This window comes from Dermacentor andersoni, chromosome 9 (genome assembly GCF_023375885.2).
Source record: "Dermacentor andersoni chromosome 9, qqDerAnde1_hic_scaffold, whole genome shotgun sequence".
NCBI lineage: Eukaryota > Metazoa > Arthropoda > Arachnida > Ixodida > Ixodidae > Dermacentor > Dermacentor andersoni.
This window is the reverse complement of record NC_092822.1, coordinates 67553088-67569393: the sequence shown is the minus strand read 5'-3', so window position 1 is coordinate 67569393 and position 16306 is coordinate 67553088. Positions and strand designations below refer to the sequence as shown.

Sequence of the window (16306 nt, the reverse complement as noted above, 5' to 3'; positions counted from 1 at the left end):
CGCTGCTAGCTTCTTGTCCTTCGGGAAAATGTGAAACACCACATCATCTCGCCCGCCTGTGTTCGCACAGCCGAATGCTGCACAGAACGAGGGCATGTTGGGCGCCCTTGGCGGTAGGCACTTACGCAGCACAGAAAGGAAGCACAGTTTACGAAAATCGCAAAAGAGAGAAAACGTCAGCGGCAGCAGATCTCTCGTAGCGTCGTTTAGTAAAGCGCAGGATGGAAAGAAACACGCCAGCACATGTCAGCACTCCGGTCCGCCGGCATGCTCCCCGGAAATGACGTCACTCTCGCCGGTCCTCTCCTCCGGCTGCCTCCTCACCGGCACTCAGGGAAGCGACGGGGACGTGTCCGCGGAGGGGATTTAGAAAGGAATTTCTCCCCTTTATATTAACAAAATGAAGAAAAAGATTTCGGAGCCGTAAATTAATAGGTCTGTTCTTCCCAACCCCAGGAATTCATGGAATTAGAAAACTGCTTCAGCTTCCCTTTAAGATTCACTAGAAAAAATCTAAAGTGGTGTTGTTTGCAGTTTTCCTATCAATATTGCCTTGAGACCAAGTGTTGTGGAACAGTTCTTAGGACTGCTGTCATCACTGGGCAGACAGGGCCACTGCGCAAACACTCCTAATGTGGTTAATCATTGTACAGTATACAGCAGAACCTTGTTCATACGTATCGGGAAAAAAACGCAAGGAAAAATGTACTAACCAGGAAAACACAATCTGAAGTAACTAAAAAAGTTTGACATACTCAACTGTTTTCGACATCTACGTAATGCGAAGCTTCGCGTGGATTGTTGCAGCACGATGAGACATGCGTCGAGCTGGTGCTGCCCCAGCAGCACGAGATGCGTTTTGTTGTTTTCCTGTTGCATGGCGTTTTAAGAGGGCGACTGGAAGCCGAAGCGAAACTTGATCACATCATGCCGCTGCAGCTGGGAACGGCAGCATGCTTGGATTATTGCCTACTAAAAGCACGCAGTACGCTACCAATGGCATTACGAACCACCATGCGCTGTAAAACAGATAGGGGAAGATGCTTATCGCAATAGATTTGGCAGCGACAGCTCTGAATGCAGCGTGCAACGATGTGGGTGGAGATTTGCTGGTACAGGAATCTGAAACTGTGCGCTGTCGTTTTCACGCGAGACGGGCAGCGATCTACTGTTCTCGATTTTTCGCACCTCGCGCCTTTTCTTGTTCGCACGAGATCTGGCGGCTGGAAAACATATACGATCGCAATCTGCACCAGGGAATGGCTGTGCGTTTCTGTTATCTATCACCTACTAAAACTGTGTGCTACGCTTCCTATGGCACCACTGTTGTGAAACAGATAGGCGAAGATGTTTATCGCAATAGGATTGGCGGTGATAGCTGTGAACGGTGCATGCGACGACCCCGGAGAAGATTTGCTGGTACCGAAGTGAGAAACTGAGTGTGTGCCGGCGTTTTCACGCGAGACAGGCGGGCGAGTATTGCGGTGAAGCCGCGGCGGCAGGCAGCTTTATGCTGTACTCGATCACGTGCGCCTTGCGCATTTTCTTGTTTACATGAGATCTAGCAGCTGGGAAACACATCATACGATCGCAGTTTGGCGATGCACTGAATGTTGGTGATGAAAAATTGTGTTTTCCAGAAACATATGAACCAGTCAAAAATGAGCGTAACTCTACTGGGTAATTTTTTGTGCTGACGCCGGGAAAGCGTACGTAGTGGGAATGTATCAATGAGATTCTACTGCACTACCATTAATTCAACTTCGATTAACTTGATTTTTTTGGGTCACCGTATTTGCATGATTCTACCGTGCCCCAGATTATAACACACAGTTATGTTACTGCCCAGATATTAAAAAAATGAGCTTGGTGCCGATTCTACCTCGAACATCAAGTAACGAAACCTGTATTGGTGCGTACCGAGTTGAAACGATTTAATGGAACATACAAAGGCACACAGGCACGCACACAGCTAATCTTAGTGGCTAGTCGCTGAGTCCGACGACACATCCTCTTTGCTGTCTGCCAACCACAGAATGTCATCTTCAGTTCCATCTAATGCATTAGAAGTGCCAAACTTCTTGAAGGCTCACGTAACCATGTCTGCGAGAGGGCATTCCACTCACCATGGACTCGCCTTGCAATGTCACAAAGCAAACGCGAACCAAGGTATAAAGAAACGTCCATTCGATGACAATGTGGCTGGTTATCTTGCAGCGAGATTTTTTTTATTAAGAATTTGTTTTGTTTTTGATTTTGAGTAGAATTAGTTAAGATTGTAATGCAGACAAATTTGAACACACTTTTTATTCAAAGAAGGTGCAGTACTGCAATGCTGACTGCAATACCAGCATCGTCCATTTAGCCAGCGCAGGGTACTGAGAATGTGCGTCTAACATGTCATCTCTCATCAAAAATGCCTATTTTCATTCTGCCTTGGGAAAGTTTTAAAGCAAAACTGACAGCTCACCAGTGAATTATTACGGTATTTATGCAATACTAACATGTGGCTTACAAGAAAATTTGTCTAAATCTGGTACGAAACCAAACTGCGTTTGCGACAACCTAGCATCAGAGACAGCCTAGCAAATGTCACCACCATTACCATCACAACATGGCAAGCATAGATGGTGACAGAATGAGTTGGCGCATAGTGGCACGACAGCGACTCACTGCTTTCAGTCTGATTGCGAAAGCACATTAAAAAAATAAGTTATCTCGCACGTTAAGCTAGCGGCAACAAGTCCCAGCATGTTCTTGTTTCGTAGAATTGGATATGTTGCAGGACGAACTAGCCAAGTGGTTAGTCTAGGTGTGGGCCACCATCCGATCTGCAGTTGTTGCTGAGTTGTTTGAGAAATCTAGAATATCAGTGATATTCTAAATTTCTTGCATGCTATATTATACGTGCTGTGGACCGTATTGAGGATGACATGCTTGTCCTTCGTAAATAGCAATAAAGTGCTGTCTAAGGGTGATGATGGTAAACATTAGGTAAACGAAGTTCCATTCTGTGAAGGTCAAGATTACTTGTAGCGGCCTTTTTTGTTTTTTTCTTTTTTGCCAGAATCTGAGGTAAGCAAGGCTCGTGTTCTACTAAAAAAAAATTTGGTGTGTTCAATTTCTACTTTGCTTGGGAGCTTTAATTTCATTTTTACATTAGCTTTGCACTTCGAAACCATAAAAAGTGGGCACACATTTGATTCGGGGGCACGTTAGAATAGAGGCAAATATAGTTACCTCTATATAATGAAGGCTGTGAAATCGGTAATTTGCTTCGTTATACAGTCAAAAACCGCAATAAAGAAATCCTGCGTCAACAAAATTCTCATGACAACGAATTATTTTCGTATTCAAATCGCCGGTGGACGCCCATAGGATTCAATGCATTTCGTACCTCGCAACAACTAATCCCGCATCAAGGAAGTTTGCCGAAACAACCCAGCATATTACTTTCTCATGCACGGCTAGCAGGCTCCAAAATGTGCTCAAATGCAATTGCTTTGCACTAAAGGTGCATAAAATACCACCGCATTACACTTGCGTGGGCGCCACCATTCTTGTTTACAAAAACAACCAAGCACCGAAAGTGAGTGTGTGTGCTGGAAACACTTCATGGCTGCCACCTTGTTTGTTGATCACCCGTTTGAATCTTCATGCATGTTGCTAACGACATTTGACTACTGTTTCTGCACACCTAGCGCTGTGCGTAATGTGCGCATCGGTGAAAAAAATGCAGCAATAACAAGGAAACCCACGTTCTACGGATGTGCAATTGTTTATGGTGCTTGAGTAGTGGTCTCAGCATCGAGTACCACTCATCGGGCTGTTATTGAGCGACCGTCTCAGAATACCCATCCCTTGCTTCAAGTACGCTGGTTTCAATGCCACCTGATAGGCATCGCATGCGGATTCGGTGCCAGACGTATATTTGTGTGAAGGGGTCGTAATCTTGATCAATTGCCTTCGGGTATATACGAAATGCGATCACTTTCGCACTCAGCTCCGGATGCATTGGCGCCTATGGGCGTGCGCTGGAGAAATGCTCCTGCATGCGTGGAACACGGTTTATCTGCGTCCAGAGCCAAGCTACGCAATATCTCACAGAAGTGATTGTATCTGCGAAAGCAATTGACCAAGAATACTGCTCCACGGCAGTGCTGCCACTGCTGATCAATGCATGCGGCTCACTTTGTACTGTCGGCATTGCGGTTTTATATTCTAAAGCAAAGCTGCGATTGCACTGCGATTGTCTTGCTACCATGGGAATGATCGTCAGTACATAGGTTTTTCTAATCTTTCTGCTTGTGGCTTGAAACATTCTTGCGATGTCGTTTATTGTGCTTGATCTTCCAAAATTATCCTGCTCTTATAGTTTTCTAGACATAGTACGACTATAACTCTTTGCCAATGTGTGCAATAATTGCAAATTATTGCATTTACATTTATAACACATTTTGTTGAAAATGATTACAATATCGCAAATCCATGGAGTTACTACCTGTCATTTCCATGCTGGGATAACTGCCGTGGTTTCAGCTTCCGTAAACACTAACACCCACTAGTAGTAATTTTTTGTAGGAAACTGTTCAGAGCGTGCTATAGCTATGAAAAGGCAGCCGTTGAAAGGTAGTGCTCATGTCATCTTTTTTGTTCCTCTAGTGTCCGTGTTTTCTGCATGTAACATTTCAAACCATGAATTCTTATGAAATGGCTCGTTTTCCTGTAATTTATAGCAATGTGTTCTTTGTTTCTGTGGACAGTATCGCATCTCTGCTTTTTTCCTTTTGCAGGGGTGAGCAGCGTGAGCTGAAGGACAACACGACGGCCCTGTCGACCTCCATCCAGAACTTGCAGGCCAGCAAAAAGAACAGCTTGCAGCGGTTTGGCCGTCACGTGCCCCAGTTGCTACGTGAAATAGACAGCGCCATGTCCAAGGGAAGGTTCAAGAAACGCCCCAAGGGGCCCCTGGGTATGTGCATGCCACTGTTTGTGTGCAAACCTCTCTTAGCTTCAATTGTATGTACAGTAAAACCTTGTTAATTCGACGTCCGTCAGATGGCGTAAAATCTTCAAATTGAGCACATTGTCGAATTACCCAAAAAGGAGTAAAAATCCAGGAAAAGAAGGGCAACACAGCACGATACAAGCACGTCGTGTACCAAGCAATTTGCTTGTACGGTAGTTCGCTGCACCAAGGGTCGTGAGGCCGTATTGGGCGATTATTTTACGAGGATTCGGGAGAGTCGCTGCTAGACGCATCAAAGTATGTAGCCGACGGTGCTCTTGGCATGCAGCGCTGTCGGCTATATACAAACACATCCGTCTCTAAGTCACGCGAATGTGAAACATCTCCCAAATTGATCACCTGAGAATACCGCCCATGATCTCTTGCCTGCTAATCATGCACAATGTCTTGGTCACCACCACTACACTCAACAAAGCTACTGTCGACGTTCATGTACTCAATAACTGTAGCCAAACCGGGTGCACGAGTGAGCTCATTATCGTCCAGGTCATCGCCTACTGGCACCCTGTGGGTGACTGGCCAGGACGACTGCAAGTCCGTTTCCATGTTTAATGCCCTGAAACGCTTTTTGAACATAGTAAAAAAAATATTGCCGTTCTTTCAACGAAGCTCCTGTGAACATGTGAGGCAAATATTATTGCATTAGTACATGCAGCAGGGAACTTACAATCCTGTTTCAAAAGCAGTGCAATGATGTGATTGAAAGCACTTGGTCCACTAACGCTATTGGCTGGTTTCGTGATCGCAAAAACATTCTCACTAATACATAACTGCTAATTCCGAGTTAAACTTCAAGATACATATGTGCGCAATGTCAAAAAAGACAGAAGAATTATTTAATCTTCACACTGCGCTTAACTGCATCTGCTGCATGCGGCCTCCGAGGTGGCAGTGGCATGATGCGTAGCGTAGGCCATCGTGACCATCAAGGACTACTGCGATGACCCCTTTTACCACCGTGACACCCAACTTTTGGCCGGGGCTTTGCCCTCTTGACTTCTCCTCACTGTAGCTTCCAGTGCACTAGCAGAGACGAAAAAAGAGAAAGCCGGGTATCGTTGCAATAACTCCACTTATAATTGAAGGATTGGAGAAAGTTTTGCGGGATGAGATACATGGGACAACATACTTTAGTAGCGTGGCCATTCTATGATTACAGCCAACGACCGATTTTCCGGACGGCCAATTTTCTGACATACCCGATAATTTGGACGCCTTCGAGGCACCGCCACATACCCTGCAGAGTCAATGTATAAGAAGTCTGAAATTTCGGACACAAAAACCCTTCGCCTACCGATTTTTCAGACTTTTTGCCATGACCGCAGGTCCGACACGGCATTGATCGAAGGCACCACCGCCGCCATTTTGATTATCTCGCCGCCTCGAACAGGAACTCTTGCACACATATTCACTGGCAGCTGTAGCCACCACTGCGGCAACGCTAAGCCTAGCTACTTCAGTCTGCTACTAAGCTTCTTGCTCTTCGGTGCCTTGTTTTTTATTAAAACAATTCGCCACTGCTAGCAATGGCGTCGACTCCACCTTTGTAATCCTCGCCAATGGCTTTGAAGGTCGGAAAGCACGATGCGTTGCATAATGCCGGTTTCTGAAAATAAGCTTCGCCTCACCACAGCAGTGGTACGCGGTGAAGTATACGCCAAGTATTGCGGTGAAGCATACTTAAAGTGGGAAGGGGCAGTTGTCACTGTACAGTGTGTATTCCTTAATTTTACACGCGTGCACCCGCCGTCTCCTGTAACAGTACGAGCACCGATACACCTAATAAGAGTACTGGCAGGCCTTGAAAGCTATTTCGGATGTGCATGTGGCGATTTGAGCCCTTGGGGGCAGTAAAAGGCATGCATTCGTTTTTTCCGGACTGTCCAATACTTCTGACATTTTCACAGCCCATATGGAGTCCGAAAAATCGGTTGTTGACTGTAGTTGGTAAAGTGTTTCAGGGCCCGTTTTAAGTTGTTGAAGCCTAGTAGGTCAGCCCATCACTCCTGTCACTGTCTTCGTCACCAACAGAAATGCCCACGTGGCCAACATTCTTTATGTGGTTGGGAATTGTATGCATGCAACACACCAGCAGTGGAGAAAACGAGACGGCACATGCGACGCAGCTGGCATGCAGTAGAACCTCATTCATATGTTTTAAAGAAAGTGAAAAAAAAAAAGTCCTAACTTAAATAATGTACAATCAAGTCACTAAAAAAAATTGACTCAACTATAGCTGAAATCTATGTAATGTGAAGCGATGCGTGAATTGTTGCAGCACAAGACGCTGATGGGGCTCGAGGGGCGAGATGCATGTTATCGTTTTTACGGCTTCGGCTAGCTTACGTTTGTGCTCCTCGAATTTGGCCGGTGCCAGCCGTTTCTTCGAGCAGGGCATTGTGGCGGGACATTTTAACGTGCCCACTCGGCACAAATCATTGCAGCACGAGTCGCAGACATGCGTTGAGCTGGTAAGGCCCAAGTGACCAGAGACGCAACATAGTTGTTTTCCCATTGTGTAGTGCTTTAAGTCTGCGATGGGAAATGTAAATGAAATCGAGCTGGTGGCAGCAGCACAATATGATGCATAGGATGCTGCCACAGTGGCACATGATGCACCCTTTGCGCTGCCTGCAGCAGGGGACAGCAGTGCGTTTGGGTTATCGCCCATTAAAAGCGTGCAGTATGCTTCCTATGGGGGGGGGGGGGGGGGGGGAGGGGCCTGCATACTGTGACACCGATAAGTGAGGATGCTTGTCGTAATAGGGTTGGTGGCGATAGCTGTAAATGTAGAACAAGAAAGGGTGCGCCTCATGCCTTTTCTAGTTAACACGGAATCTAGTGGCCGGAATACATATCGTACGATTGCAGTTCAGTGATCTACTGAGCATTGGTGCCGAAAGATTGTGTTTTTCAGAACCGTATGAACTCCTAAAAAAGAAATGTAACTGTATTAGGTAATTTTTTTGTCTTCTCAATTGCACACCAACATTGGTGCCAGGATATTGTACGTAATGGGATCGTATCAATGAGTTTCTACTGTATTTACACAGGACAAACCAGCAACGTAAAATAAAATCGTGATGATGTTCTGACTCTTCTTTGCAGCAGGTGGAAATACATAAAATTAATGTACACCACCACATAACATAGGCACTTCGCTCATCTGTAAGGATTATCAGCACCCACATTGCATAATCGCTTGCTCAATCAGTGGTGCCTGAATTGGAGTTCCAGCAATTGCATTCTTATGATCTTGGAGGCCATGCATTTATACATTGCAAGCTCCAGAAGCGATCGGTGTCACTACATTGAAGCATTGCAGGAGTCCAAAACTGCCATGCCGGCTATATATCTGACATTGCCTTTGAGATATCTAAGGCCAGAAGTGTGTCGCAGCATGCCAGTCTCTGAGGCCAACAACCAGAAACTACAAATTATTCGGATAGATGTGCACAGGCTTTTAAAGTTCTCTCGTTTAATTGGCATCACAAATTACGGTACTGCACAAATTCTATGAATTAACCGAGTTTTCAGATAAACTTAGATTGGATTATCAAAGTTTTTTCCATATTCTTGCTAAACATGTCTCAAAATAAATGTCCTTTCAGGTGCCAAAAATGTCTAATGAAAATTGCATTTCGCCACAATCGTTGCATCTTCAGGATCAGGAAAAGTACAGCTACGAGTGCATCAAGAATTTAAAATTCTTTAAATGAGTTTTGTCAAGTTTGCAGAATCTGGAGTCCATGCAGAAACTCCCTACAGGGACACCCGATAACATTAACTATTCTATATCTAGCATACTAGGAAAGCACCCATCTTGCCATTTGAGTAATGTGCCTGATATGTGGGGTTGTGCGAATATGTTCAGTGAAAGCCCAATATTTCAAAATCCCTTAATTCGAATTGGCAGACAATTTGGACTGCTCTGTTGGTGCCGGCAAAGTCCTATGTACAGTAAACCCTCGTTACATTAATGTGAATGGGATGGCGAAAAAAATTTGATATAAGCAGTAATTCAACAAGCGTGACTACTTCGTAAAAGCTGAAGAAGTAGAGCTGAAATGGCACAACTCCGTGGTGATCTAATCCTGGTGTCACAAGGCGAATTTTTGATTGTGATTAAGCCAGATCAGGATTGGATTTCTTAGTTGCGATTGGCTCCTTTGCTTGGTTCTTGGTTCGGGTGGCTATGGGCACGCTGGGCGTGCAGAAGGTGACACGGAGTAACATTTGTTATTTCCACTACACGCTTGTTTAACAGTACTGCCACCGCTTGTCGCTGATAACTTGCAGGACCACCACGGAGCAAAACGAGCTAGTGATGCAAAGTTTCACAATTACAGCAGTTCTCAGAAAACAGTTTTCTCGTTGCTTTGTGCAGGCTCAGCCCACTTTGCGCTGCTTGTTGGCATTGTCACATCTGACAACTCTCCTAAATTCTACGTTAATTTGACGAATTTGGGCTCGTTATATGATTTTACGAATCTTGCATCAAGTTTTGCGAAAAATGAACTGTTCTCTAAAACATCTTAACACTGTTGAAAGACGGGACATCGCAAGATTGAAAAATAGCACATGCAAGAAGAGAAATTGTGCTGGTACCTGTGCCCCTCTCTTGCAGCAGTGTAAGACGCCATATACCAGAAGGGCGCTTGCTTCGACAAAGTTTACTCGGACGCATTCCCAAAGCAGGCGAAATTGGCAGCAGCAGAGTCTCTAATAGTTGCTAATCTCAAAATAATGTTGCTACTCTGTGGCAATTCAAGCTTGCTGCTGCTTGTGTGCTGCATCTAAAGGTAAATCATTGTTAATAAAGTTTGTAACGGACAAGTGTATGCTAAGAGCAAATTTAAATGTGTGTTATTCCCCTCCCTTTTCGTGTCCATGAGATTTTTATGAATTTTGAAGTTCACAGGTTGGCAGTTATGCATTGTTACACAGGGTGTCTACCAACCGGGAAAACTGGGAATTTTCAGGGAACTTGAATAGTCTGGAATTACTCAGGGAAAACTTAGGGAATTTGTGCTTCTATCAGGGAAAATTAGCTGTAACTTTATCGAAAGGGAACGAAAATCGTGTTAATGCTGGCTCCAGTAACTGAGGAATTGCAACGAATCGTCGTTGACGTCGTGTCATCGGCACGATGAATTGCCAGACTAGTTAACGACCGATTTTCCAGACACCCGATCTTTTGGACATGCCCGAAAATTCGCACGGCTTCGCGGCACCACCACGTACTCCATATAGTCAATGTATATTGCCCTGACTGCAGGTCTAAAATGGCATTAATCAAAGCCACCACCGCCTTGCCGCCTCGAACCGGTGCTCTCGCACGCAGATCCGCTGGCAGCTGTAGCCACCACCGCGGCAATGTTAGGCCTAGCTGCTTCCACGCTCACTATTAAGCTTCTTGCCGTGCGGTGCCGTGTGTTTCATTGAAAGAATTCGCCGCTGTCAGCAATGGCACCGACTCTGCCTTTGTAATCCTCGCGATTGGCTTCGAAGCTTGCAGAGCACAGCGCGTTGCGTAATGCCAGTCTCGGAAAGTTAGCTTCGCCTTAGTACAGCATTGTTAGGCGGTGAAGCATAACAAGCGTGGGAAGGGGCGATTGTCACGGGACGCAGTATGTATTCCTTAATTATACATGCGTGCACCCCCGTCTCCTGTCACAGTGCGAGCAGCGATATACCTAATAAGTGCACTGGCAGGCCTTGAAGGCACGTTCACACCGAAGGCGGAGCGGACAAGCAAATCTGGCCAAGCGGCTGGGATTTTCCGCTTTGCGAAAAATACGCGGCCGCTTGGCCGGATCGCGCCCGGACCGATTTTTTCCGCGCGGATAAGTTGGCCGCTTTGGCCGCAGCCAATCAGAACCCGACACTGCGGAAGCGCTGGTGAACAAATGTAAACGACTGTCTTTCTCTGGGCTTTTCGCTTCTGTTATTCAAAAGCGTCAAAACGGCAAGTTGGGCCAGTTTGTTGGGATTCATTTGTTACAGCGCAACACAACACAACGACATAAGAAGGTATAAAACGACGACACGGCGTCGTGTCGTCACTTTATACCTTCTTTTGTCCTTGTCTTGTGTTGCGCTGTAACAAATCTTGAAAATCGACTAGATAAGTGACGAGTAAAATGCCAACGATCTTGTCTTCTTCGTCTGCGCTCATAATTTTGCAGAAGTAGATAGCGGACGGGAGCGCGCCGACCCACGACGAAAAAAATATCGAAAGTGCGCGTACAAACCCAAAGTACCGCGAGATGGCGGCACGTCCCTGAAATTGCTAAAGAAATTGCGAGATGCCCCGCCTTCTCGGAGGTGCGGATAGCCAGACAACGCGGCTGGTCTGAACAGGCGCGGGCGCTCGCCGCCTCACCGCTTTGAAAATCCGCTTGGCCGCTTAGACACTCCGCTTTTGGTGTGAATGTGCCTTAAGAGCTTTTTCGGACGTGCCTGTGGCAATTTTAGGCCTTAAGAGCAGTTAAAGACCCACATTCATTTTTTTTGGACTGCCCGATTTTTCGGATGTTTTTGCGGCCCATAGGGAGTCTGAAAAATCGGATGTAGACTGTACAACTGACCAAGAGGATGCTTCAAATGATCCATGGGGTGAAAGCATGGTAGAAGGAGAATGAGAACAGAAAGGACCGACGCAATGAGGAATTAATGCGAAAGGAAGCGTGCTGCCGCTTCTGAAAGAGCTTGAGCTCAAAAAACAAAGTGTTGGCTGATGCCGAGATGCAGCTATCCCTCATCCAAACCAAAATAAACTCTTTAAAGCAGTGAAACCCAACACTGAGATGTTGTGTATGGGCTGAGAGTATGTCAGGACTGTTGAGATTGACTTCCCAGCTGCTGAGAGAGAATCTTAGTTGCGACAAAGTTCAGGCCTCATACTGATGAGCTTGCTATCAATTCCTTTTCATTGCATCTCCTTTTCATGCACCTCCTTTTCATTTGTATTTGAAAATATTCGACGCAATTTGGAATGGGTTTTACCATTTTTTCGCTGTGCATTTTACTAACACCTTCCTTCTGTTTTCTTTTTAAATAAAATAGATGTTACTCCTTACTACTCACACTGGATTAAGTCATTTTTTTTTTCAACATGCTTACTAGAGAGTGACAGCAACATGGTGTCAGCCTGTCTTGGCATAAAGCAAAGTTCTGGCTCATTCAAGGAATTTTGGAATAGGGCTCAGGGAAAACCTGGAAAACTCGGGGAATTTGGAAATGTCAACTTGGTAGACACCCTGATTGTAGCTTGTTGTATTATTGTAGGATCACTGATGAAGCTGAAGGATCAGCGCTGGGACCTGGCCACCGAGTGCTGCCTCGGGGGCCTCCTGTTCGCGTTTTTGGTGGACAATGACCAGGATGCCAAGACTCTGCGGCAGATAATGTCGAAGGTCATGGGTGCTGATCGCAAGCCATCCATCATCACTAGTTCCTTCATGGGAACTGTGAGTTCATTTTCATCTGGCATGTTGCAAAGTGCTGTCCGGATATATCTACCATATTTACTCGCATAATGATAGCACTTCATTGTAAAAAAAAAATGACGCAAATTCAGGGGCGCAATCATTATGCGGATTAAATTTCCTGCAAAAAGAAAACTTTTTTTTCATCCCACATTTAGTGCGGGATGAAAACAGCTCAACAAATTGCCGGCTGCTGCTTTAACAGTGCAGGACACCAAAACAAAAATGGCGGTCGGTGGAGCATGCCGAACGCAATTCTTTTTCTTCTCGTGAGTACATTACGCGCATTGAAGCAGTTTATTTTGTATCAGTAATGAATAATATCATTACTATCGGCAAGTTTGCAGCAATAACGTAGCCATGTCCACTTTGAGGGGACAGAAACAGAGATGGGCGCGCTTAGCTGCCAGTGACAGAAACCCATGGCGGGTACACTGCGGAAACTACGGCATTTGTCTTCACTACTATCCTAATACGGCATGCTTCCGCTAAGGGTGGGCAAATATCTTAGCTGTGTTACAAGCGTCGGCGTATGAATAGGGTACACTTGTAACGTATCAGTGTAAACGTGGCTACTATCGTTGCCACTCGCGATTTGCTGCGTGCCCACGAGTGCAGACGAGAAGAATTGAAGAGCGCCTCTTTTGTTGCTGTTGACCACAACCATTATAAACCTACAAATAATAAAGCCAAGGCAAGTTTGGTTGTAGCTTTTTCTTCATGGAAGTGTGGAAAGTGATGAAAGGAATGAAATGGGCCAAACGCTTAAGAATGTTTGGTGCGTGCAGACAGCTTGGTATTCCTGAAAGTATTCCTGAAAAAAAAAAAATTTGTGTAAGATTTAGTGGGAGCAAAGTAGTGCACATTATGACACGCGATCATTAATGTTTTCTTGCAGTGACCTTTTTTTCACCGGCTAACCACTGTTGCAACGTTATCACACGGCACAAGACCGTCTAAATGTGTCTGAAAAATCCAGAATGTTGTCACCGATACTATAGTGAAAGAATCTCATCTAAACAGATAGCGGGCACAATGCAAATAGTGGCGTACATTCTCAAACATATACAAGCGCCAGTGATTACGATAGAATGGTCGATGAGTCATGTATACAGTTAAACCTGGATATGACGAAATTTACAAATGCTTGAAAATTTTCGTTGCAAAGGGGTTTTCGTTACATGCAGTATTCGCACGAAAATCATAAAAATAAATGCAAAAGCTAAATGAAGAGGGAACTGGAGGTATACTTATACCAAAACACATTGATTCAGTGACAAAAAAGTGTTATTTTGCTCTGTTGCTTGTTTGTGTGAGATGGCAACGCTTGTAAGACATCAAGAAACACAACGCTGCTCCGTCCCCATGTAGCGAGCCCGTGACGCAGCTCAAAACGTCAATGGCATCCAGCACTTCCTTCACAGAAGACAAAGCAGGTTATGAATCAACCTACAAGGATCCATTGTTGTTACTGTGACAACGGACACTTTCCACCAGCTCGTCATCCGACATCTCTCCGGTAATAATGGCGCAGTCGTCCGCATACAAAAAAAATCGCAAAACTGCACATCGTCTGGGGCTGCTCCATTCATGCGCAGGGAAACCCAAGCTTCAGTGAGTTTGGGTGGGCCTGAAGAATGAGACTGGATGAAATGATTTGATGCAAGGGCACAGGAGCCGACTCACATGCATGCACATCGTCAAAAACGAGGAGTAAACGACATGATGACAAAGAGAAGTGACTGAGAGACACCACTACTCACAAGACGTGGAACGCTACAGTTCTGTTTCTGCTAGTAGTGTCACCTGGTGTCAGACACCACTACTCACAAGACATGGAACCCTACAGTTCCATTTCTTCTAGTAGTGTCACCTGGTGTCAGGTTAACGAAGTGAAGTGCAGAGACTTCTGCAGCGATCAAAGCGTGGTGGTGCCGGCGCGCCACCAGAGCCACTGGGAACAAGTAAGAGGTAGCAACGTTTTGAGTAGCAGGATGAGGTTTGAAGGGAGGAGGAAAAGATTCGGCCGAGGCGGTAAGAAACGTGTCCGGTTCGAGGAATGCAGAGGGTGCCTCAATGCGCGCGTAGATACGCACAGACCAGCGTCGTCTGCATTGTTCTTCCTGTGCCGACAGCACGCCACTCTGTGAAAGCCTTGCTGGCGCCGAGGCTATGTGTGTGCCAAGCACAATGACATCGCTTTGCACTCCTCGTTGGCGGGGCAACTGCAGGAACTGCATGCAGCTGTTGCTTGCGCTATAATAACAAAATTTGGGGCAAGATCACTAGGTGGTCGGCGGGGGAATTTATTTCCAGGGTGTCTCCCGCTGACACTTTGTTATTACATAGAGGTCACAAATACATGTGCTTCTGTAGAGTAACGACAGGGAATAGAAAAACTTCGGAGTATCGAGGAATTCGTTGTATGGACCTTTGTTATAGGCAAGTTTAACTGTAAATAGCTGGTGTCCTTGACCCATAATTCAGGTTTCAATGGCCGACAACTCTGCTTGTCGCTGTCGTTGTGCTTTGACTGTTGTTTTCCGGGGCAGAAGTTAGTCCAATACGTAGTTTCATTCGTGAATCAGTTTTGGCGCTGTCTGGTTCTTCAATGTCACTGCAACGTGACTATCATGATTCGTAAAATATTGCATCTGTGTTTATCTCTTGTAATCAGCCAAAATATTAAACAGACAGCTGCTGTTAAAAATATTCAACAGGAAATCTTTGCCTTTAATAAAAAAAAAAAGCCTTTGCCTCCATGAGGGTTTAAACTCATGACTTTTTGTTTACGAGCCATCTGTGCGAGCCACTGCACTGTGCTGTTCCATCAGTCATCACAACATCGCAACATTCCTGTTGCGTAGGATTTCCCAGCACCAATGTTCACAATCGAGAACACGAAAAATGATCCAGTCCAGTTGCGCTTCTTTTTTACCTGTTCATATGTTCCCAGAAAACACGATCTTTTGGCACAACGCTCTGTAAATCGCCAAATTGCAATTGTGTTGTATGTTTTCTTGCTGCTAAATCCCACATTAACAATGTTTTTGTTGGCATTGTTTGTGGAACAATGCTGGCATCCTATTTCCGCGTCGCTTACCAGCTTGATTTCTTTTCGGTTTCTAGTCGCCATCTTAAACTGGGACACAATAGGAAAATGACAATGCACTTCTTGAGCAGCTCGGGCTCCACTAGTTCGGCATGCTTCAGCGTCTCATGCAACAATGATTTGTACAACACTTTGTATTCTTTGATGTCAACCACTGTTATGCCTGCAAAACTTTCTAATACATTTTCCACTTATAACGTTTTTTTTTTTCCTTGCATTTTTTCCAAAACGTATGAATGAGGTTCTACTGTATTAGGAGCATGTTGTGGAGCTGATTGTGTGTAAGGTCAACAATACAATTTTACGGAAGAATAGATTTGAGGAAAAGCTGAATATCTGCGCAGCCTCGCAACGCAGTCTAGTATTTGCATTTACAACCTCTACCGGTATACATGGACTACATTGTGGTGTTTGGTTTTACTGGCTACTGTTACAGGGTGCCGGGAAATTTAAATATTTCTGAGATCTGTGGTTTGCATACTTCTGTGGTGGATTGTACATGTATAGAGGCAGTTAGGCAAGCACAGTAATTGGCACATTCGTTACGGAGGACCAGAGCATGTTTTGCAGTCATCAGAATTCTATGTGCTGCAGTGAAATTACATGCCAGAACCATGATCTGATTGTGAGGCATGTCATAGTAAGGGACACCATATTAATTTTGGCCACCAGAAG

General features: G+C 45.1%; 1 protein-coding gene across 1 annotated transcript in view; it reads left to right on the top strand.

The window, feature by feature from the left end:
• LOC126528204 (structural maintenance of chromosomes protein 6-like) overlaps positions 1-16306 on the top strand; it is an 82277-nt gene that overhangs the window by 27475 nt on the left and 38496 nt on the right. Inside the window, exons 11-12 of the mRNA XM_055069184.2 lie at positions 4794-4972; positions 12320-12501. Of these exons, the coding sequence (XP_054925159.1) occupies positions 4794-4972; positions 12320-12501 (361 nt within the window). The remainder of the gene's footprint in view (positions 1-4793; positions 4973-12319; positions 12502-16306) is intronic.